Source organism: Lissotriton helveticus, chromosome 1_2, assembly GCF_964261635.1.
Source record: "Lissotriton helveticus chromosome 1_2, aLisHel1.1, whole genome shotgun sequence".
Classification (NCBI taxonomy): domain Eukaryota; kingdom Metazoa; phylum Chordata; class Amphibia; order Caudata; family Salamandridae; genus Lissotriton; species Lissotriton helveticus.
The window spans coordinates 161345573-161370744 of NC_136058.1; the positions used below are offsets into that span (position 1 = coordinate 161345573).

General features: G+C 49.1%; 1 protein-coding gene across 1 annotated transcript in view; it reads left to right on the plus strand.

The window, feature by feature from the left end:
- Positions 1–25172, plus strand: part of LRP8 (LDL receptor related protein 8) — a 1087241-nt gene that overhangs the window by 886829 nt on the left and 175240 nt on the right. Inside the window, exons 11-12 of the mRNA XM_078670496.1 lie at positions 9999–10226; positions 10346–10464. Coding sequence (XP_078526622.1) covers positions 9999–10226; positions 10346–10464 — 347 coding nt within the window. The remainder of the gene's footprint in view (positions 1–9998; positions 10227–10345; positions 10465–25172) is intronic.

Here is a 25172-nt window from a genome sequence, read left to right on the forward strand (position 1 = left end):
GGTTATAGGGTTGCTGCTTGTGATTGCAGTGTGTGTGGTCACAATTTCACATTGGCCTTATGATCATTCTGGTGCGTATGTTTATGATATGAGATTGTAATGTACATGATGCTGAGCTGTGCTTAAACCTGTGCTGTGCCTGTCTGTAGTTTTTACTGTGTTGTATGCTATGCTGTTGCCAGTGCTTTAAGTGGGATGAAAAAACTGGCGGTCTCGTAAAGGGACGTGGCCAATGTAATTAAGGGTGTGGCTTAAAAATACAAGCTAAAAGTCTGTGCTTAATATTGTGTGCCACCTGATTGCTATTTTACTGTTTCTCATTGCATCCAGGTATATAATATAATTAACATTATACCTAAAAAAACAGGACAATTGGCTTTGTCAATGGCTGTTAGTTTCAAAAGATAAATAAGCAGCACCTATGGCTTTGTTGTATATAATATTGAAAATGATTCAGTTCTGAAATAATGAGACTGTGAAAGACCTACAACAAGTCTCTTCGAAAGGTACATCAAATGCAGTGAAGAGAGGCACTGCTGTAGAGTTAAGGTTTTTTTTTTCACCCTGAGGGTGAGAGCAGAAATGGAGAGCCTGATAGGGACCCGTCTCAGCACCTGATATTTAGAACTGACGGTGCTGTGTGACTGACCTGGCCCATGTGCTAAACATATTTTAGTGTATGCGTGATTCAAGTGTTTGTGTGCTGTACCTGAATGCCCAAGCTGCGGTTTATTATTGCAGAGAGTGCTGTACATGATAGCCGAGGTGCACGTGAAGGCTCTGGGATTGGTTGCGTCTGAGAAATTAGCAGTGGTCGGTGTTGGTCATATCAAGAACCCTGCCCTATTCCATCCACTGGGCAGTCAAGGAGTAGCTGACAGTGTGGGCCTGTATTAAGGGTAGCTACGGGTAGTAGCTGCTACTCCACGCAGACCCTTGGCAATCCCTGGCACTCAAGGGCGGTGGGTGACATTTCAAAGTGGTGGGGCGCAAAGTGATGTGCATACAGCACCATAGCTAGCGAGCGCAGTGAGCGGGCCCGAACCCCAAAAGGGGAGTTTGGGGGGATTCCCCCCCCCCCCCAAGAAAATTTTGAAAAAAAAGAAGAAAAATCGTGCATTTTCAAGCAAATTTGAGAAAGCAGGAAGGTTATAAAGCAATTGTGAAAGTGCTGGTATTACATTAATAGATGGCATAACATAGGTAGCAGCTTATTCTGTATAACCGCAGAGCTTCATACATTCCGTCCTATTATGCTCAGGTGCTGAATTCAGACTATAAGACTTTCATGAAAATCTCAGCTCTAAGAGTAGAAGAAGTTGCACAGCAGTTGGGAAACAGCCTTCACAAAGCATTGGGGAAATGAGAGGCAATTACTTGAAAGCAAACTGAAAGCAATGCATCAAGTAGTAACTTAAAGCAATGCATCCAGCAAAACAGTGCATGCAGTCAACCATACAAAAGTAAACTAAAGCAAGTGTGAACCTGTGAACCTTCACTTTGAAAGCAGGGTGCTAGTCAACAGGCCAGTCACATACATTTAAACTGAAGAAGAGTACACCTCAGCATGCAGGCACCAACATAAAAGCACCAAGCAAGTCAAACAGTTTAGTGAAAGAAAAATGAAAGCAATACTTCCAGCGAACTAGACAGTGACTCAAAAAGTAAACTGAAGCAAGTGCACACTGAAAGGAATGCGCAGTCATAAGTCAGACATTCACATAAAAGCAACTTACCAAGACACCCAATCAATTACATGGAAAAAAACTTGAGCCAATGCACCCAGAAAACCAGACCAGCACACGAAAGCATCCCACCCCTGATAGGATGGCAGCTGTGCTCTTAGGGTCACCTCTCAGTTTTTTGGCAGGGTTGAACACCCCCCAGTTTTATGCCCTGTACGCCTGAAGGGGAGACAGGCAAAAGGGGTCATAATGGGACATCTGGCACAGCCACTTTGTAATCGAGGTCACCCACCCAGCTCAAGACTGAGTTACAGGCTGATCTTTAAACAACCACAAGGGTCTCCAGCTAGTTGGTTCTTGAGCCAAAAGAGTCCTCAGATCACTGGGAGTCTTTACATCGCGCTTGAGATGACATGACAATGTCCCTTGATCCGGAGCAACTGTGGGGACTGGTCTCGGTCTGACTTGGTACATCAGAACTGCCCTATACCTTACTGCATTAAAAACATTCAACAGTTTCTGGAGTGAGCCACTTGTACAAGTGGACATAAGTATACCGAAACTCTGGAACTGTCACTAGTAAGCAATCTGAAGTCTTGGCAGCTGTAAATAAACACTTTGAATGTCAGATCACCAATTAGCAATTAAAAGGCTTAAAAGCTCACAAAAAGCAACTTAATTACTCCAAATGTGAATGTCACTTCAGACCAGCTTTCGCCTTTCTCTTTATTTTCACTCTACACACTCCAGCAGGCTGCAATCACCAGGGAGGAACACATCCAGCTCATAATTTGACTTTCCAACAATAAAACAATAAAACCAGCAATTTACAGAGTATTGGGTTGTGACAATCAAGGGTTCACCGGTTTGGACAAATGCCAAACACCTTCACAAGCTTTCATACAATGAAATCTCCTAGCTTTCCCAGACTGCAACCTTCAATATTTATGCTGTTCGCTCGCCATATGCAGAGCTCTTTTATCATGCGCAGAAGACGGTGCAGTCCTGTCACATACACACAGTCCAGGCACTGCAGAAACATTGTTCGAGCTTCGAGAGATTACTATTGAATTCCAGTGACGTCTACATTCCTTCCAAGATAGGGGAGACTCAGGGGCCTCTCATCTCATATTAAAGGGGGCACAGTCATCTTGCGGTAAACCACTGAATGCACGGTAGAGCCTCCTTGGTGTGATTGGGCCTATCTTGGCAGAGTCCTCTTTCACAGGGCATCCGAGCTGTACATCACACAAGCCTTTCATTTTCCACACTCTGCTGTGTCAACAGCTACCTGACAGCTGCGCAGCAGTCTGACACAGCCGTTGTGCAGCACTGGTGTGCTGGAAAGAGAGCCCTTGGTTTCCATTCTCCCATCATTCACCGTGCCCTGTGACATTGTCCCCTTCTCACATGTTGACTACTGCAAAAAAAACAATTGATGGACGGAATGCTGAACGATATCAAACATTCACCCCCAATACAGAGATCTAGGCCTAAATAAATTGGTTTTTTTGCCCACCATGCCATTCCAATTTAGACCCAGCGATATGTAAATCAGTCTTGACCCTGCTCCCAATAGGAACAGTCAGCCCGAACTGCCCTGGACCGGAGACAAGCATCCTAGTACAAGTTTCAGGTATCACCTCATATCAGCCAGGCTAGCTTTAATACTATGTCATAGTGAGCAGGGGACCCACGTCTGGGCATACCCGTCCCACTCAGGGTAACAAATACAAAACAATAATTGATGGAAGGAATGCTGAACAATGTCAAACATTGGCCACCAGTAGAGATCTCGGCCTAAATCCATTCTTTTTTTACCCACCATGCCATTCCAGTTTAAACCCAGCCATACGCATATCAGTCTTGACCCTGCTCCTCATGGGAACTGATTTGCAAATGGCTGGGTCTAAACTGGGGTGGCATGGTGAGCAAAAGAAGGATGGGTTTAACCCAGATCGCTTGATTGGAGGTGAATGTTTGATCTGTTCTGCATTCAGTCCATCATTTGTTTGTCTTTTACTTTCTCACCCATGTTGTCTGAGGGCAGCACAAAGACTTGGGCAGTTCACTGGGTTTTCCTTCACTGCTGGGTCTGCCCTGCTTCCAGTCTGTGAAAATACCCTCCATAGAGTACCTCCTGCCGAAGAAATGTCTGCCCACTTGCTCCCCGCCAATGAGCTGCCTGCTTGTGGAGAACCTGAGACTGAGTAGCCACAACATCCTGGCAGTAAGGCAGGGCCACTGAAAGCATGGGATTCTGCGGCCGTGCTGTTTTCCGCATATACTGCATAATGTACACATTTTATACAAACAATGTTTCTAGCTCAAACCGGTCAAAACTTACCAACATTTCGCTACAAGTATTGCTGCACAGGGGAAAGCCGAATGCAAAGATAGCCTGTGTAACTGGAGCTAATGATGTGAAGCCTTAGCCCAGACAGTGTTAACATGTGTGAAAATGACAACATTGTGAAGTAACATGGTCACATCATTTTCTTTATCCTGACGGATAATGTAGTGAACCCTGATACATAATTTGGTTATCTCTTGCTGCATAATTCTAGTGGTCCTGTAGGGAGATCCAGTTACCGCCGAGATAGCCCTCTTGGAAGTTCGGCCGTTTTGTAGGCGTGCTGCTTGCCCTGCTCCAGCGCCTAGAGGTCACTGTTCATGGACAAGCACTAGTCATTGTCTAATAAGCCTCCGCTGAGTTGGAGTTATTGGTCATCCTGGCGGGCGCGTGCTGCACCCCGGTCCCCTCAGTTCACCCGGCGGGAGCAGCAGCTGTGCACAACCCCGTGAAGAAAAACAAGCTTTGCTGCCAAGAACATTTTCAGGACCAGGGGCACAATGCCGGTGATACCGGTGAAATAAGATGCTACCGCGTTCGTGTATTCTATTACATTGGTCCCATTTGTTGGCCTCCTGCCACAAACTTCCTGTGAATTATACACTATTTGAACGATTTGTGGAAATGACCAGATATTGCCCTTTGTATCGTCGTTTTTACCGTGTGGCCCTTTTCTTCGGTAAAGAGTATTTCTTTTGAGGTAAATGCTCTGCCTGGACAGCCTTTGTATACTTGGCGCTGAACTGCTGATTGTACTGTATTTCCCCCTAGCGCCTCCTGCACACTGTGGCGCCGACACTGGCCCAGCCATGCCAGAGGGAGCCCCAGGGGCGTGGGGGGTGTAATTTGTCCTGAGAGACTGAGATCTGGTCCGATGGGTCCACGGGAGTTAGCCTAGCCCTAGAGGCTTGTTTAGGGCGACCTAGCTCCTCATCTAGCTACAGGGCAGCCAGACATATTTAAAGACCCCCACCCTTTCTTCTCCGAGAAGGAGATGCATCTCATTCTCGGGCTCTCTTCTCCTCGGCCCCTCTCTGCCCCTCTTTCTCTGTCCTTTTCCTTCACGTGCCTGAGAGAAGCCTCCACGGCCCCCTCTGTCCTGCCTGTGTCTCTTCCCCTCAGCCTCCCACTGCCTCTCTCCTCAGTTTCCCTCTGTATCGTTTCCCTTTGCTCTCCCCTGTTCCGCGCCCCCATCTGTTTCCCCTTTATCTCCCCTCTCTCTCTCTTCACACTGCCCCCCCCCCTCTCTGTTCTGTTCAGCTCCTTCCATCACTTCTCCTCAGCTGCGGGTCTGCCCCTCCCTCAGTGCGAGCTCCAGCAATGCGCCTCCCTCCCAGCCTCCTGCAAACATGAGCCCGCGTGGACTCATGGTCGGTCCCTGGCACCGCAGCTCTTGTCTTTGCCTCTCCTCCAATTGCGGAGGGGGGGAGAGGGGGACCGGGGAATTAGAATAAAGAAGGGAAAACTTACCTGACCGCCGATCAGCGCCGCCTGCATCTTCTAAGTTCTGGGACCTTGGCGCCTTCACTGGAGCGGAAACCCCGCCCTCCGTCCTCAGCCAATCCTGGCGCTGGAGCAGCGCCAGGATTGGCTAGGGAGGCACATTTGCTGCTCGCCCTGTCGCCCTTTAGAAACCCGGGTTGTGGCACCAAACAAGCACCCCTGGGTCCCACTGGGGAACTTACAGTGCGCATGCTTGAGAAAGTTGCCAACTTTCCCAAGCATGCGCACTGTAAGTTCCCCAGCGGGACGGTCTGCTGCAGCCTGAGTGTGGACTGTCACTCAAGCTGCAGCAGGCCACCCCCCCCTGTGCAATTCCCGGCGGCGGCTGATCTGTTGCAATGCAAGGTATTTTAATTAGAAGATTGGCCGGCGGCCACGATGCGGGTCAATGGTGGCTGGTGGGGCTACGCCCCTACGCCCCAATGGACGCACCGCTGCTGCTGGCACTGCCCTGCTACCTCTGGCTTTATGGGTATTAAAGGGATCTACAAGAACAGAAAGTAAACAGGCCCCTCTGCTGTGAATGGAAGTCTATGGAGGCTTTGGGGTGGGCGGGGCTTCAAGCGTGTGATGGCCAAGGGTGCATAATGTCACATCCGCTTTCCAAGCGGGTTGGTGAATCCGTGTTTGCGAGGGCTCCTCCGTCTCGCCGTGGATCCCAAAATAAGAAAGGCAAGAAGCGGGGGTCGCTTATTCTCTTATAATGCCTCCAGATTATGGAACACCCTCCCCCTCCATATTCGTCTCAAAACTAACAATCTGACGTTTCGGAAATCTCGTAAAACATGGCTCTTCCCCCTAATGCTCTCTCTGTACGTGCTGCCACTGGCGCTAGGATGCCTCAGGGTAGCTACGCTCTTAAAAATTGCTATATTCATTCATTCATTCAAAACAGATTAGCTGGGGGAGGAAGCCCACAACTGCAGTGTTGCACGGCTTCCCCAGACGAGCCCGCAGTCACATCAGCTCATCTGCCTTCCCATTGCCGTCCAGAGTCTTGATTTAATTGCACAGAATGCAGCAACTCACAAAGTGGACCTTTGTCTTACAAAATGCGGAACTGCATGCTGTTATGTTAATTTAATTTATAATGCGCACAAATCACCTCGGTAGGGGTATCTCTGCACGGCACAGCTCATGAGCAGAGAAGCAGACTGATGAGGCCTAGAATGAAGAAGTGTTCTGAAACTGAAATGATCTGCGCATTGGAGTATATGAAATGGGAGCTTTTTCCACAAGAGGGGAGCCAGATAAGAAAAGGATCGGCCTCCCGAGCGAGATTTAGTGATACGTGGAACTGAGAGCAAGGCTTTATCACCAGATCTCAAAGCTCTGCACGGAGTAGTGGACGAGCTTTGCAGAAAGGTAGCTCGGCGCATTGCCCTGCAAGGGCTTGAGTCAGGCAGCAAACCTAAAAGATGATGCTTTTGTGATTCAGCAGCCAATGAAGCGTGCGCAGAAGAAGGGCAGAGGCCGTCCTCGCTGGAAGACTAGGAATGAGACGTGCTGCCGTATTTTGAATGTCTTGCAGTTTGTGTAAGGAGGTCTCATGTATAGAAGACAAAAGAGCCTTACAGTAGTGCAAGCGGCTGTCTCCACAATACTGAGTCAGTGGAAATACCTTCTGGAACGGATGTTTATACATCAGATATTTTTATTATATGTGCGGCATGCATTTAATTCCGTGTGTATTCATCGGTTTATTGCATCGCTTTAGGGGTTCAAATTGTAGGAGTTATTTCTCTGAAGCAAAATGTCAGAAGTGTGCTTAAAATGTGTCTGGATAAATTGTATGTCATGACAGTGACATAAATATATAACAGGGGGGCTCCACGTTAATATTACATACGTGGGAAGTTAGATAGAAAAATCCATGTAGCGCTTCATATATTAGTGAAAGTAGAACCCACACACTGTGTTGATTGACCTAATCTTTAGATGGACTTAAAAAATGTGATAATGGTCTCCAGCACCGGTGACATTTATGCATCACTTCTAGGATAAATTGTGTATGAAGCAATGCTCGCGGGTGGGTGTCGCGCTGGGGATATTGCGGGGTGGAGGGTAAAATTAAAATAAAACTTAACCGACCTGTCCCTCCCCTCCTGTAAGCCAATCAGCGTTGTGATTGGTGCGGAGTCCCGGCCAGCGCCAGTCGGGCACCTGTAGGGACGCCATTTTCTCTATGTAGGGTGCATGCAGCCTACATAGAGACAATGTAGAGTGTGCATGACTGCCTTGGTTGGCCCCAGAGGGCCGACCAAACAGTCAGGGTACTCAGAGTGGTGCAAGCCACTCCTCCCCGACCCAAAACACCCTCCCGGCCCCACACAGGCATATCTTCCCGTCCGCTACGAACAAGGTATTTAAAATTCCATTTTATTTTCTGCTTCTCGCACTGTGAGAAAGCAGTGGGGCGGCGCTCCTCCGCCCTAATGGAGGAGCCAACCCTGGTATAAAGTCAGTAAACCTATTTCCCCATTATATGTGATAGAAATCCACGCAACCGCTAGAATAAGATATACTGAACTGACAAAGGTAACTGCACTCGGCACACTGTTCCAATGTCTCTTTTGGCAACAAGTAGGCATTTACATATAACACTTGTACAGCCAGACTATGACTGAGACAGAAAGGGCAATATGGTTACAACCAGTGCTTAATTTGTAAAAAAAAGAAAAAAAATCTAAATAAAAAACTTAAGTGCTAAGGCCATTGTAAGGAGGCCACTGCAACTTGCACCACCCATTGCCCCTTCGAAAGACATTACCAACTACTAACATCAGACTATCCCAGGCTCCCAGTGTTATAAGAATGGCTTGGGCGGTAGGGTATTAGTCATTTTTAATGTGTATTGAATTAATAACCCACAGTTGGGGCCATCCCTAAATTTGGCAAACAGTGCCACCATGTGGCAGACTGTCATATATGCCGGTGTTCCCATTTAAGTGCCGGTGCCGAGCACCGGGAACCACCGGCTCAAATTATGCACTGGCCACAGCCAAACCATAAATGCCTACTCCAGCCAGCATACAAGACTCAGGAGCCGACATGGGCCAACCCCCATTGGTCAACAGCATTTGTGAATCAGCACAGCATGGAAAAGCCAAGCTTAAGAGAATAAAAAAAAAATGCTCAACAATCCACCAGGGGTTGGAGCAATTCACACAGTCTACCCTACACAAGCCCAACCTGCGCAAATGTAAAGTCTTGCCACACAGGATAGGCTCTAGAATCTTTTAATCTAAAAGTACCTTCTCCCGTTGCCTGAAAAGGAACGCTCCTCTGAAATATTATTTTATTATAGAAGACACTCTCTAATCCAACTGTAGTCCAGTCACCATATAGGAGAAGGAAGCCCCCTCTGCAATAGTTTATATATCAAATTCGGGACGGCCCCTCCCTTACTCCAGTTTTTCCCAACGCACATACATGACAAGCTCCACAGTCAGAACCAACAAAGTGTGCAAAATGCCAATTTTCTTTCGGAGTTACTGTCGAATTTTTTTTTTAAAGTAAAGAAAGCTATGCTAGATGGGTTAAATGTAAATGTAAATTGATACTTGTATAGCGCACTACTCACCCGCAAGGGTCTCAAGGCGCTTGTACAAATACCGCTGTGGAACCCATCCTGGCTTTCCCTGTGAGGTGTCCACTCCTGGGCACCCCCAAGGTGGAGGCCAGGCATCCTTAGCGTTGTGGGGGCCGTTGTGGAGATTAAGCAAGCTATTGCCCGGAGTTGCAGAGTGGGACTCCATGATTGGAATAGGCAACGAGGCGAGAATTATCAGGTCCGTGGAATTTTAAGCCCAAGACCCGCCGAGGCAGGGAATTGAACCCTGGTCCCGGGCTAGACCTTTGCATCAGGCTCTGCCGCTCTAACCATTGAGCCACACTTCAGGATTACTTAATATCTCTTGCCAAAACTGAACGTGAGGGAGTATCTCCCATTCCCTGGTTGCTGAAGAAGATTAATTAGATTAGATCTTCAAGCCCTTGAAGATTAGCACCTGTTTGCCAAGCATTGCTGCATACTATCTTAATATAGTAGGCTGTTAATATGGGGGCGGGGGGGTCAGACAGAATCAGAAAATCCATGGGTGTGGCTTGCAGGTATTACTTTACATCACACTACATACGCTAAAATTAAGTGGCGTGGTTTCGAAAAATGAGTCCCAAATTTTTGAAAAATCGAAGGATAGAAAGCGTAAAAAAGAAATATACACCAATTTCTTATTGAAGATCGAAATTGGCCTAAGTTGAAGGCTCTGTGCTTGCTTGGGGCATGGCATTTGGCATCTTTTGCGTGCCCCAAGCTGGTTGTTGACCAGACGTCTCCTTCCGCCTTGCGATAGCTCCAGTCATCCCATACTATACTATAGATGCTCAGTGTAGTTCATCTCTGTGAAGCCTGCGGCAGGACGACATAAATCTTGTGCTGATGTTTGTCTTGGCAGTGCCTACATCGATAAAGCCAGTGACACCGCTGAACAAGTCACTGTGATAAACAGCCATCTCCACTCTCCGGAGGGCCTGGCCATGGATTGGGTACACAAGAATATCTACTGGACGGATTCGGGAAATAAGACTCTGTCCGTGGCCACCGCGGATGGATGCAAGAGAAGGACCCTTTTCGAGCATGGCCTTAGTGAGCCGAGAGCAATCGCTGTGGACCCTATCCACGGGTAAGCAAGCAAGAACGTTATGTCTAGCCTCCATACTTGTTGTCATCGATGCTGTTTTCCCACCTTTTCGATTTTAGGCACGTGCCTTTGAATTCTTCTGCTTCGTCTTCTTATTCCAGGTTCATGTACTGGTCGGACTGGGGAGATCGAGCTAGAATTGAAAAAGCCGGGCTCAATGGAGTGGACCGACAAGTGCTGGTGTCTGAGACCATCGAGTGGCCCAATGGGATCACCCTGGGTGAGTAGCTAACTGATAATGCTTCCTCTACGCACTTAGTGCTAAGAACTGTGGTACTTCGACTAGGTTTATCTGAACTCAGTCAAATATCCTCTGTAAAGTGAGAAAAAGTTGTGAAATGATGCTGGATAGAAGATTGCAGTATGTGGTGCATTATTACCAAGCAGTTGTGTGACTCCGAAATTTGTGCACCGAAATAGGATCTGTGCAGTGGCTTTACTTTGCAAAACACATTTTTGATCCAGGTCAAAACTACTGTCGACAATATCTAATATTCATGTTACTGTCTGAATCTGTCAAAGAAGGGGTGAGTGGGGTGCACTCTAGATAAATCCTATTCTTAAAATTCTAAACTCGATTAGATAAAGGGTGCTCACTGCTGAATTGTGTTGGCTAACACAATATATGAACAAACAAGAAGAGTAGATCAAGATCTACAAGAAGTGAGCACTGTTCCTAGTGGAAACATTCCATTTTCCAAAAAATAACTAAACAATTGACAGTTTTTTGTTAAACATTTAGGTTTTTAGTTTTCATGATAGAAAATATATACATTCAACTGATAAAGCATGAATACATCAATCCTATTCACCTATTTAACACCTAATTTGTGTTCATATACAATGCTATGCTAAATTATATTATTTCAAACGGAATCCCTGTTTTTATACACAATTGCAATCAGTTGTGGTAACAAACAAAATGCAAGGCATTGCTATGTACGTTTATGTTACAAAGACAAGTAATAATTTTGTAGCTGCGTTGCCCAATGCATTTCGGGACCCTCAGGTACCCTTCTTCAGGGGCGTAATCCTAAAATATACAAAAAAACTATTCAGAATGTTGTTGTTAGAACGTCTTACACATGATAATAAAACAATCAGACAGTCAAAAGGGGATACATTAGTATGAAATACTCTGCTACATGACCTAAGACAACCAAAGATTCTAACCTTTTAACGTCATAACATCATTCCTAACGGAATAGCCTAGAAATGCTAATGTCCTCTAACTAAAGGATTGTACTGCACCATAGTGACCCCAGGATACTCATATGGTGAACCTCTATACTCATACCTTAATAGGATGGTAAGTGTTGCTAATACCTGCATACATCAATTAACCACCAACAAGGTCTGGAAGCGGTAGAATGGGCTCTGCTACAAATGGATTTGGACCAAGAAAAGAGCATATTCATTCTAAAGTTGCTACACTTTTGCCTGCATAACAGCTATTTTCAGTGGCAAGGAAACTTTTACGGTCAAATGACAGGCACAATAATGGGTTTTTCTGGGGCCCCAGCCTACGCTAACATCTTTATGGCACAGTTTGAGTACGAACATATTCTTACGAAGCATCAGTGGAACCAAGGTCTTGTCACGTATGGTCGTTATATTGATGACATATTTCTGATATGGTCAGGAACAGCAGAAGAACTTGAGGAACTCATTGTTGGGCTCAACAATAGAAATCCCAGGATAAAGTTCACATATAATATCAGCGATTAATCAGTCAATTACCTTGATGTACATATCATGAAAGACCCGAACAGCCACCAACTTATCACGTGGTCATGTAGCAGAGTATTTCATACTAATGTATCCCCTTTTGACTGTCTGATTGTTTTATTATCATGTGTAAGACGTTCTAACAACAACATTCTGAATAGTTTTTTTGTATATTCTAGGATTCCGCCCCTGAAGAAGGGTACCTGAGGGTCCCGAAATGCATTGGGCAACGCAGCTACAAAATTATTACTTGCCTTTGTAACATAAACGTACATAGCAATGCCTTGCATTTTGTTTGTTACCACAACTGATTGCAATTGTGTATAAAAACAGGGATTCCGTTTGAAATAATATAATTTAGCTTAGCATTGTATATGAACACAAATTAGGTGTTAAATAGGTGAACAGGATTGATGTATTCACGCTTTATCAGTTGAATGTATATATTTTCTATCATGAAAACTAAAAACCTAAATGTTTAACAAAAAACTGTCAATTGTTTAGTTATTTTTTGGAAAATGGAATGTTTCCACTGTCTGAACCTGCACAGAAGCCTCCGTTCAAATATAGGCTTTAGAAGTAGGCATCGATGTTTCTTCATCAGCTTTTTTAAAATTTTTGTAACATTTGATGGTGGGAATTTGGTATGCTTTTTATTTTTATTTTCGTAGCATCTTCTGTTGTGGATTTGGTAGCCATTTTGTTTTATTGTATTCCTCTGTCCCCTTTGTGTGTGTTCTTTAAACACAGGAAGAGACGGTATCTGTGGTACCCTTATTACAGCGCCTTCTGCTTTTCCATCGTTTTCATGTTTTTCTGCTCTGTGTTCAGTGGTTTTTCGACACCTTTGCTGTGCTCCTCTGGCATAATTCAGTTCCCTTCGTGCCTTATCATCAGGCGTTGTTTGGGTGAAGAAATGTAGTTTCAGTATTTTCCAACATAATTATGACGGTTTTTGCAAAACGAACCTCCGTTCCAAAAATATCGTTCTATGATTCTGAAGTGGCTGTGTTACACCAATACACTGATCAAGGCAGGAAGTCACCACAGTCAGCAGACGGGGTCCAAACGGGAAGTGTGAGCAGTCACTTTTCACAATTTTAAATCTTTTTGAGCTCAGGGGAGGACACCGTAACTACCCAGAATCCTGCTCACAGCTCATGCCCGTGTTACTGAATTATATCTATGTAACATATTTTTTAACTTTTAACTTTTGTTTTTTTTAACAATTGTTAAACTACGAGTTGCAATTACACAGGTTGCCTGTATCTCAAAGTGGCAGCAACATGTATGTATCAAGAGCTGTCCACAAATTGGAATTATGAGGAAACCGATATTTCCAGGTGGAACATTTTAAAAACGCACAATGTCAAGCTGGTCTACACAAAATGTTTCTCTGTGTTGTCAGGGAGAGAGCCTAATGTTGTGCCCCAGACTGTGAATGATGTATATGCAGTAGACCTTTGTACTCTCTACCATTCCTATGTGACTCTTAGAGTATATCCATTCGTATCCCTTCCCTATGCATATAGAGAGAACTCTGATCACTACTATATGCAGTAGACCTTTGTACTCTCTACCATTCCTATGTGACTCTTAGAGTATATCCATTCGTATCCCTTCCCTATGCATATAGAGATAACTCTGATCACTACTATATGCAGTAGACCTTTGTACTCTCTACCATTCCTATGTGACTCTTAGAGTATATCCGTTCGTATCCCTTCCCTATGCATATAGAGATAACTCTAATCACTACTATATGCAGTAGACCTTTGTACTCTCTACCATTCCTATGTGACTTAGAGTATATCCATTCATAGCCCTTCCCTATGCATATAGAGAGAACTCTGATCACTACTATATGCAGTAGACCTTTGTACTCTCTACCATTCCTATGTGACTCTTAGAGTATATCCATTCGTATCCCCTCCCTATGCATATAGAGATAACTCTGATCACTACTATATGCAGTAGACCTTTGTACTCTCTACCTTTCCTATGTGACTCTTAGAGTATATCCATTCGTATCCCTTCCCTATGTATATAGAGATAACTCTAATCACTAGTATATGCAGTAGACCTTTGTACTCTCTACCATTCCTATGTGACTCTTAGAGTATATCCATTCGTATCCCTTCCCTATGTATATATAGATAACTCTAATCACTAGTATATGCAGTAGACCTTTGTACTCTCTACCATTCCTATGTGTCTCTTAGAGTATATCCATTCATATCCCTTCCCTATGTATATAGATATAACTCTAATCACTAGTATATGCAGTAGACCTTTGTACTCTCTACCATTCCTATGTGTCTCTTAGAGTATATCCATTCATATCCCTTCCCTATGTATATAGATATAACTCTAATCACTAGTATATGCAGTAGACCTTTGTACTCTCTACCATTCCTATGTGACTCTTAAAGTATATCCATTCGTATCCCTTCCCTATGTATATATAGATAACTCTAATCACTAGTATATGCAGTAGACCTTTGTACTCTCTACCATTCCTATGTGTCTCTTAGAGTATATCCATTCATATCCCTTCCCTATGTATATAGATATAACTCTAATCACTAGTATATGCAGTAGACCTTTGTACTCTCTACCATTCCTATGTGACTCTTAGAGTATATCCATTCGTATCCCTTCCCTATGTATATATAGATAACTCTAATCACTAGTATATGCAGTAGACCTTTGTACTCTCTACCATTCCTATGTGTCTCTTAGAGTATATCCATTCATATCCCTTCCCTATGTATATAGAGATAACTCTAATATATGCAGTAGACCTTTGTACTCTCTACCATTCCTATGTGACTCTTAGAGTATATCCATTTGTATCTCTTCCTTGTGTGACTTTACAACTTGTACATTTGCAATTCTTTCTGTTTGTATCTTTTATGTAACACATGTAGTCCTTAGTCCTTATGTTTTGCAACTGGTTCTTATGTAAAGCGCTCTGACACCTTCGGGTAAAGTTCGCGCTATATAAAATCGCATACATTTTTTTTTTTTTTTAAAGGCAGTGCTCCACTGCCCAAGGGGATCTTCTCAAGGCTGAGGAGGTTCTAGAGTGAGTCTACCTGCCTTCTGATGAGTTATCAGGAACAGCATGCAGCGAAGCTTGGAGGCATCACTCTGTTGTGTGCGCAGGTAGCATGTGTGAACCCAGGTTTGGAGGCATTACTCTGCTGTGTGCACAGGTAGCATGTGTGCAGTGAGGTTTGGAGCTTTAGTCTGCTGTGCGCAGGTAGCATGTGTGCAGTGAGGTTTGGAGCTTTAGTCTGCTGTGCGCAGGTAGCATGTGTGCAGTGAGGTTTGGGGGCATTACTCTGCTGTGTGCAGATAGCACTGTTGTGTAGGGTCCCCTTATCTGTAGGAAATGTGTGTGGCATAGACTTTGGGATGGTGCCAGACTGATTCTGTGCACCCCCGCAGGATGTGTTGTCGTTTGGACAGGGAGCGAACAGTTCTGGCAACCCATGAACATGACAGCCCAAGCCCCTCAGGGATCGTGGTGACATCTTGAACCTTTTGCTCATATACTTTTGCTTATATACTTGTGCTCTCATTTGCTTAGAGAAACATACAAAGAATACTCAAAGGGACTTTTTCAATATTTATTGAACTACAGTGATTCTTGTATAGAATATATGTGATGCAATGATCAATAGACAGAAGCCGATGAAAGTTATACCTAGCATCAAGACAGTGAATAGAACGAACAGTTCCACTATCTTGCTAAAGCAGTATTTATATATACAGGCATATAGAAATCATATAACAATCTAGCGTACTCCTACTATGCAAACCCTAAACTATGTGTCTAGGGTGTAGATGTATGTTCTGCCAAGAAACTCCCTACTGGATGATCTAACCCCATTACCTGGTGGGTAACAATGTAGGATCCTGTCTTGGTCACAAACTGGACATCCCTCACAGAGATGTCAGACAGCTGCTGGACGAAAACGTCAGCATGCAGAGACCTCTCGAAATCAGCAGAAGTGCCTTCTCTAACTTTATCCGGAAACTGATATTTATATATAGGAAAAGGCATCTTTTCCTTCGGCCGAGATTGTGATCAGGCTGCCATTGTTTGTATTGAGCAGATAGCTGTGCCACCATATGGGCGTAAAGAACAAACACATTTGCACAACTTATGTGTAGGCCTTGTACACAATGCCAAGGCAGCATGATAATGTTCGCATGAAGTTTATTCATGTAAGCAAGGTCAGTGTTTCCAAGAAACTATCCCTAGTGTCACAAGTGCAAATGCGTGTCAAAAGTTGATGTGAAAAAGTAACGACAACTTTAGGAAAGACCCATGTACATGTAGAAATGGCAATGTTTCCTACTAGGCTGTTCTGGGCCACATGAAAGAATGTGTGTAGCAAGGTTTGGAGACATCACTCTGTTGTGCTCGCACGTAGCATGTGTGCACCCAAGTTTGGAGGCATCACATTTCAGTGCGCCCCTGTAGCATGTGTGCAGCAAGGTTTGGAGGCATTACCCTGCTGTGCACACAGGTAGCATGTGTGCAGCGAAGTTTGGAGGCTTTACTCTGTTGTGCACACAGGTAGCATGTGTGCAGCAGGCACCATGTGTGCAGCGAGGGTGTGTGCATCAGGTAGCATGTGTGCAGCGAGGGTGTGTGCAGCGAGGGTGTGTGTGCAGGTACCATGTGTGCAGCAGGGTGTGTGTGCAGGTAGCATATGTGCAGCGAGAGTGTGTGCAACAAGGGTATGTGCAACGAGGGTGTGTGTGCAGCAAGGGTGCGTGCAACGAGGGTGTGTGTGTGGGTACCATGTGTGCTGTGAGGGTGTGTGCGCAGGTATCTTGTGTGCAGCAAGGGTGTGTGGGGGCAAATACCATGTGTGCAGCAAGGGTGTGTGCTGCAAGTGTGTGTGCAGGAGGGTGTATGCAGCAATGGTGTGTGCGCAGGTAACATGTGTGCAATGAGGGTGTGTGCAGCAGGTACTGTGTGTGCAACAAGGGTCTGTGCGCAGGTACCGTATGTGCAACGAGGGTGTGTGCGCAGGTACCATGTGTGCAACGAGGGTGTGTGCATCGCGGGTGTGTGCGCAGGTAGCATGTGTGCAACAAGGGTGTGTGCGCAGGTACCGTATGTGCAACGAGGGTGTGTGCGCAGGTACCATGTGTGCAACGAGGGTGTGTGCATCGCGGGTGTGTGCGCAGGTAGCATGTGTGCAACAAGGGTGTGTGCGCAGGTACCGTATGTGCAACGAGGGTGTGTGCGCAGGTACCATGTGTGCAACGAGGGTGTGTGCATCGCGGGTGTGTGCGCAGGTAGCATGTGTGCAACAAGGGTGTGTGCGCAGGTACCGTGTGTGCAACGAGGGTGTGTGTGCAGGTACCATGTGTGCAACGAGGGTGTGTGCACAGGTACCATGTGTGCAGCGAGGGTATGTGCAACGAGGCTGTGTGTGCAGGTAGAATGTGTGCAGCGAGGGTGTGTGCGCAGGCAGCATGTGTGCAGCGAGGTGTGTGCGCAGGCAGCATGTGCGCAGCGAGGGTGTGTGCAGCAACTAGCATGTGTGCAGTGAGGGTGTGTGCAGGCAGCATGTGTGCAGCGAGGGTGTGTGCAGCGAGGTGTGTGCACAGGTAGCATTTGTGCAGCGAGGGTGTGTGCAGCAGGTAGCATGTGTGCAGCGAGGTGTGTGCACAGGCAGCATGTGCGCAGCGAGGGTGTGTGCAGCAGGTAGCATGTGTGCAGCGAGGGTGTGTGCAGGCAGCATGTGTGCAGCGAGGTGTGTGCACAGGTAGCATGTGTGCAGCGAGGGTGTGTGCAGCAGGTAGCATGTGTGCAGCGAGGGTGTGTGCAGCGAGGTGTGTGCACAGGTAGCATGTGTGCAGCGAGGGTGTGTGCAGCAGGTAGCATGTGTGCAGCGAGGTGTGTGTGCAGGTAGCATGTGTGCAGCGAGGGTGTGTGCAGCAGGTAGCATGTGTGCAGCGAGGTGTGTGTGCAGGTAGCATGTGTGCAGCGAGGGTGTGTGCAGCAGGTAGCATGTGTGCAGTGAGGTGTGTGCACAGGCAGCATGTGTGCAGCGAGGTGTGTGCACAGGCAGCATGTGTGCAGCGAGGGTGTGTGCAGCGAGGGTGTGTGCAGGCAGCATGTGTGCAGCGAGGTGTGTGCACAGGTAGCATGTGTGCAGCGAGGGTGTGTGCAGCAGGTAGCATGTGTGCAGCGAGGGTGTGTGCAGCGAGGTGTGTGCACAGGTAGCATGTGTGCAGCGAGGGTGTGTGCAGCAGGTAGCATGTGTGCAGCGAGGTGTGTGTGCAGGTAGCATGTGTGCAGCGAGGGTGTGTGCAGCAGGTAGCATGTGTGCAGCGAGGTGTGTGTGCAGGTAGCACGTGTGCAGCGAGGGTGTGTGCAGCAGGTAGCATGTGTGCAGTGAGGTGTGTGCACAGGCAGCATGTGTGCAGCAGTTAGCATGTGTGCAGCGAGGTGTGTGCACAGGCAGCATGTGTGCAGCGAGGGTGTGTGCAGCGAGGTGTGTGCGCAGGCAGCATGTGTGCAGCGAGGTGTGTGCGCAGGTAGCATGTGTGCAGCGAGGTGTGTGCACAGGCAGCATGTGTTGAACAGACCTTCACAGCAGTATCTGGCAGTGATTGAGCCCCATCCTCTCCTCTCGGGTTCTGCTGCTTGTGTTGTTCTTCAGGCCCCAGTGAAGGACCTTTCACAGGCTCTTCAGAGTCCTTCTCTAGTTACTCAAGGCACCGAACAGAGCACTAGTCCAGTCTGGTGAAAACCACAGAGGATCCAGGACAGCTCCAGTTCTAGAATAGTTTGTTCTTTTTTTACATGTTATCTTCTGGTGGACGGTAAAGACCTCGCACTCTGCCCTCCTACCACTATACTGAAGCAAGTGGGACCAAAACAGAGTTTCAGTGGTGGTGGAAATAGCAATCCCCAGGGATCTATGGGAGTTACTGAAAGCACATTATGATGCCCAGTTTGAGACCCAGTGTTACCAGCTTCCTCCAGGTCATCATGGACACAGCTGCCTGGCCTGGACATTTGTGTGATAGCCTAATGCATTCTGGGTGTTGCCTTCTATTTTGCTTTCATTCATTAATTAGAAACATATACCTGAAGTCAATGATTTGGAAATGAACATTTTAGGATTTGAGGCAGTATCCTCATGATATGAGGTCAGGTGGTCAGATTATTGGGACATATTAACACACTCTGCACCAGCAATTGACCCGAAGGCCACAACAGACCCACTTACGAAAGGCTGAGTAGGAATGTAACTTTTCCCTTTGTGCGAAAACCTCTTACAAAACTGGCTGGTCCCTGCAGACTTAGTTCAGGTTAGAGATTTAATCTGCCACACTTAAATGTTTTTTTAAGGCTGTGTGCGTTGCCATAAATTTTGTGGGCTTTTAGAGAAAACCATTTTATTTCCACTGTACCTAGAGCTCCTTGGTGGACCATTATTTATTTTCAGTCCTTTTAGGTTTGTTAGTGTTTCTTATTTGCTATTCATTTCTTCGGTGATCGTCTGCTGGTGTTTGGCCAATATCTTTATCTTACTTTAGGTTTCTTCCCTCTCAAATGTTAGCATTTGTGTGAATATAAATCTGCCACAGATGTATATCCACACTTCAACGTTTTCTTTAAGGCTGTTCACTGCCATAAACATTGTAGGGCTTGTAGAGAATGTATTTTACTTAAACTGTACCTTTAGCTCCTGGTAGGGCCATTATTCAGTTTTATTCCTGTTAGGTCTGTTCTTGTTTCCTATTTGCTCTTCATTTCTTCTGTGATCTGCTGGTGTTTGGCTAATACCTTTATCTGATTTTAGTTTTTTCCCTCTCAGATGCTATCATTGTGATTGTTGTTTCCTCAGTACCTAAGCGGGGGCCAACTACACTAACAAAGGGGTCTGTCTGTCCTGACTGTGTTCTTGACCAGCTGTTTTGGAATCTTGGTTAGGTTGCTTTAAGATTATTACAACCACTACCTGTCTGGGTACTTTGCCAAAATGTAGAAAATAATTATAAAGTGAAGGTTAAAACCACAAATGATAATGGGTAGAGTGTGTGTAAAAGTATTAACCTTCCCAAACTGTGGGGTTGCATTACAGTCCATCTTTTTATACCCACTACACCACTCCAGAAGGGTGGAGGTTGGAAGGTGGGGGGAGGGGCAGACAAGCAGGCCTGCTGATTTCCATATGGTTTCTCTCCAACTGGAGTGGCTCAGTGGGCAAAGCAGATGGACTGGAAAGTAGCCCAAAGGTATTGCCAGAGGCTTTTTCAAGCTTTTCGACCATTACACGTTCTTGTTATAAAGTGCAGGTGTCCGCGTAGAAAATGTTCAGCCTTTGTTTTGAGAAGGTAGTATCAATCTTCGGTTTCTCTAAACAAGATCTTAGTAGCAGGGATGTGTGGAGCTCTACTTTATCAAGTAGGATAAAGTTTTCATTCAGATGATGGACATATTTCGCTCAGCAATTCAAAAAATAATTAATTGCAATGGTTCAATGGTGAAGGGGGGCAGCGAAAAATAGGAGGAATGTGGTCTCGCATGCGTGGCCCAGCAGTCGATGCACAGTCTTGTTCTGCACTTTCTGAAGTTTTCTGGTTAATTGTGAGACGATACAGGGTGTAGCCTTGATACAGTTAAAATAAGACTGTAAATTAAATGTAAAAAATTGGTTTTGGAGCTCTAAGGTTCAGAGGGCTCTGATACCAAAGGGGTTGGTGGGTTGTAAGGTCATCATGTAAAGATGGCGACCTACGGCCTATCATATTTAGTGACGTAGGTGTGGCTAAATTATGTGGGGCTGGAGCAATGCTTGAGTAAGGGGAGCGTAAGGTTGCCTCAATAGCGGGATAACAAGTAGGCACTGAGACCCCATTATGAGGCACAGTTTCGCATGGAGTTAAAACTTTGGGTGGAATTGCACCACCTGCAGTTCCAGAATCATTGTGCCTACGAACTCTTGATCCTATAATGCAAGTGCCTGGAGACGCCGGACCCACTCCCTATAGCTGCAGGGGAAGAGACTGTAGGCACCAACACAGCCCAGTCACCGCCAACACCGCTGCACCAACACAGCCCAGTCACCGCCAACACCGCTGCAGCAACACAGCCCAGTCCCCGCCAACACCGCTGCAGCAACACAGCCCAGTCCCCGCCGAGACCCCTGCAGCAACACAGCCCAGTCCCCGCCGAGACCGCTGCAGCAACACAGCCCAGTCCCCGCCGAGACCCCTGCAGCAACACAGCCCAGTCCCCGCCGAGACCCCTGCAGCAACACAGCCCAGTCCCCTCCGAGACCGCTGCAGCAACACAGCCCAGTCGCCGCCGAGACCGCTGCAGCAACACAGCCCAGTCCCCGCCGAGACCGCTGCAGCAACACAGCCCAGTCCTCGCCGAGACCGCTGCAGCAACACAGCCCAGTCCCCTCCGAGACCGCTGCGGCAACACAGCCCAGTCCCTGCCGAGACCGCAGCAGCAGCAGCACAGACCAGTCCCCACCGAGACCGCTGTGGCAACACAGCCCAGTCCCCACCGAGACCGCTGCAGCAACACAGCCCAGTCCCCACCGAGACCACTGCGGCAACACAGCCCAGTCCCTGCCGAGACCGCTGCAGCAACACAGCCCAGTCCCCACCGAGACCGCTGCGGCAACACAGCCGAGTCCCTGCCGAGACCGCTGCAGCAACACAGCCCAGTCCCAGCCCAGACCGCTGCAGCAACACAGCCCAGTCCCCACCGAGACCGCTGCGGCAACACAGCCCAGTCCCCACCGAGACCGTCGCAGCAACACAGCCCAGTCCCCACCGAGACCGCTGTAGCAACACAGCTCAGTCCCCACCGAGACCGCTGCAGCAACACAGCCCAGTCACCGCCGAGACCGCTGCAGCAACACAGCCCAGTCCCCACCGAGACCGCTGCAGCAACACAGCCCAGTCCCAGCCCAGACCGCTGCGGCAACACAGCCCAGTCCCCACCGAGACCGCTGCGGCAACACAGCCCAGTCCCCACCGAGACCGCTGCGGCAACACAGCCCAGTCCCCGCCGAGACCGCTGCAGCAACACAGCCCAGTCCCCACCGAGACCGCTGCAGCAGCACAGCCCAGTCCCCGCCGAGACCCCTGCAGCAACACAGCCCAGTCCCCGCCGAGACCGCTGCAGCAACACAGCCCAGTCCCCGCCGAGACCCCTGCAGCAACACAGCCCAGTCCCCTCCGAGACCGCTGCAGCAACACAGCCCAGTCCCCGCCGAGACCGCTGCAGCAACACAGCCCAGTCCCCGCCGAGACCCCTGCAGCAACACAGCCCAGTCCCCGCCGAGACCGCTGCAGCAACACAGCCCAGTCCCCGCCGAGACCCCTGCAGCAACACAGCCCAGTCCCCGCCGAGACCCCTGCAGCAACACAGCCCAGTCCCCTCCGAGACCGCTGCAGCAACACAGCCCAGTCCCCGCCGAGACCGCTGCAGCAACACAGCCCAGTCCCCGCCGAGACCGCTGCAGCAACACAGCCCAGTCCCCGCCGAGACCGCTGCAGCAACCCAGCCCAGTCCCATCCGAGACCGCTGCGGCAACACAGCCCAGTCCCCACCGAGACCGCTGCAGCAACACAGCCCAGTCCCCACCGAGACCGCTGCGGCAACACAGCCGAGTCCCTGCCGAGACCGCTGCAGCAACACAGCCCAGTCCCAGCCCAGACCGCTGCAGCAACACAGCCCAGTCCCCACCGAGACCGCTGCGGCAACACAGCCCAGTCCCCACCGAGACCGTCGCAGCAACACAGCCCAGTCCCCACCGAGACCGCTGTAGCAACACAGCCCAGTCCCCACCGAGACCGCTGCAGCAACACAGCCCAGTCACCGCCGAGACCGCTGCAGCAACACAGCCCAGTCCCCACCGAGACCGCTGCAGCAACACAGCCCAGTCCCAGCCCAGACCGCTGCGGCAACACAGCCCAGTCCCCACCGAGACCGCTGCGGCAACACAGCCCAGTCCCCACCGAGACCGCTGCGGCAACACAGCCCAGTCCCCGCCGAGACCGCTGCAGCAACACAGCCCAGTCCCCACCGAGACCACTGCGGCAACACAGCCCAGCCCCCACCGAGACCGCTGCAGCAACACAGCCCAGTCCCCACCGAGATCGCTGCAGCAACACAGTCCAGTCCCCAGCGAGACCGTTGCGGCAACACAGCCCAGTCCCTGCAGAGACCGCTGCAGCAACACAGCCCAGTCCCCACCGAGACCACTGCGGCAACACAGCCCAGTCCCTGCCGAGACCGCTGCAGCAACACAGCCCAGTCCCAGCCCAGACCGCTGCAGCAACACAGCCCAGTCCCAGCCCAGACCGCTGCGGTAACACAGCCCAGTCCCCACCGAGACCGCTGCAGCAACAAAGCCCAGTCCCCACCGAGACCGCTGCAGCAACACAGCCCAGTCCCCACCGAGACCGCTGCAGCAACACAGCCCAGTCACCGCCGAGACCGCTGCAGCAACACAGCCCAGTCACCGCCGAGACCGCTGCAGCAACACAGCCCAGTCCCCACCGAGACCGCTGCGGCAACACAGCCCAGTCACCACCGAGACCGCTGCAGCAACACAGCCCAGTCACCACCGAGACCGCTGCAGCAACACAGCCCAGTCCCCACCGAGACCGCTGCAGCAACACAGCCCAGTCCCAGCCCAGACCGCTGCGGCAACACAGCCCAGTCCCCACCGAGACCGCTGCGGCAACACAACCCAGTCCCTGCCGAGACCGCTGCAGCAACACAGCCCAGTCCCTGCCGAGACCGCTTTAGCAACACAGCCCAGTCCCCACCGAGACCCCTGCGGCAACACAGCCCAGTCCCTGCCGAGCCCGCTGCAGCAACACAGCCCAGTCCCCGCCGAGACCGCTGCGGCAACACAGCCCAGTCCCTGCCGAGACCGCTGCAGCAACACAGCCCAGTCCCAGCCCAGACCGCTGCAGCAAAACAGCCCAGTCCCCACCGAGACCGCTGCGGCAACACAGCCCAGTCCCCACCGAGACCGCTGCAGCAACACAGCCCAGTCCCCACCGAGACCGCTGTAGCAACACAGCCCAGTCCCCACCGAGACCGCTGCAGCAACACAGCCCAGTCACCGCCGAGACCGCTGCAGCAACACAGCCCAGTCCCCATCGAGACCGCTGCAGCAACACAGCCCAGTCCCAGCCCAGACCGCTGCGGCAACACAGCCCAGTCCCCACCGAGACCGCTGCGGCAACACAGCCCAGTCCCTGCCGAGACCGCTGCAGCAACACAGCCCAGTCCCCACCAAGACCGCTGCGGCAACACAGCCCAGTCCCCACCGAGACCACTGCAGCAACACAGCCCAGTCCCCACCGAGACCGCTGCGGCAACACAGCCCAGTCCCCACCGAGACCGCTGCGGCAACACAGCCCAGTCCCTGCCGAGACCGCTGCAGCAACACAACCCAGTCCCCACCAAGACCGCTGCGACAACACAGCCCAGTCCCTGCCAAGACCGCTGCAGCAACACAGCCCAGTCCCCACCGAGACCGCTGCAGCAACACAGCCCAGTCCCCACCGAGACCGCTGCAGCAACACAGCCCAGTCCCCACCAAGACCGCTGCAGCAACACAGCCCAGTCCCTGCCGAGACCGCTGCGGCAACACAGCCCAGTCCCCACCGAGACCGCTGCGGCAACACAGCCCAGTCCCCTCCGAGACCGCTGCGTCAGCAACTCAGATTACCTTCTATATAGAAGGCTCCTTAAAACTGAACTCTTCTAAGCAACTTCCTCTTATCTACCTCTCCCTAGCCCCTCCGTAGCGCGGAGATACCCCTCTGGGGGTGATTCGGGCACTTTACAAGTAAACAAAATAAATAAACAGTGGGAGCAGACAATGGCTGCCCACCTCCCTGTCAGGCTGCTGCCTGCCTTGACCCCACACCCCCCACTCCCCACACTTCTGTCTCACCAACGTTTGTCTGACCGAAAAGAGGGGAAAGTATATGAAAAAGGACAGTCTGTGTAGTTATAACCCATTCCAGGGAGAACATTTGCTATAGCTAGAATTTGTGCTGGGAAAAACCATCTAGAATTTGGGATTTTAGTCACATGGTGTGCCCGCATCAGCTTTCAACACTCACGAAATGAGGGCCACAGATACTTCGTTGCCACTGGAATTGTCCTCTCTG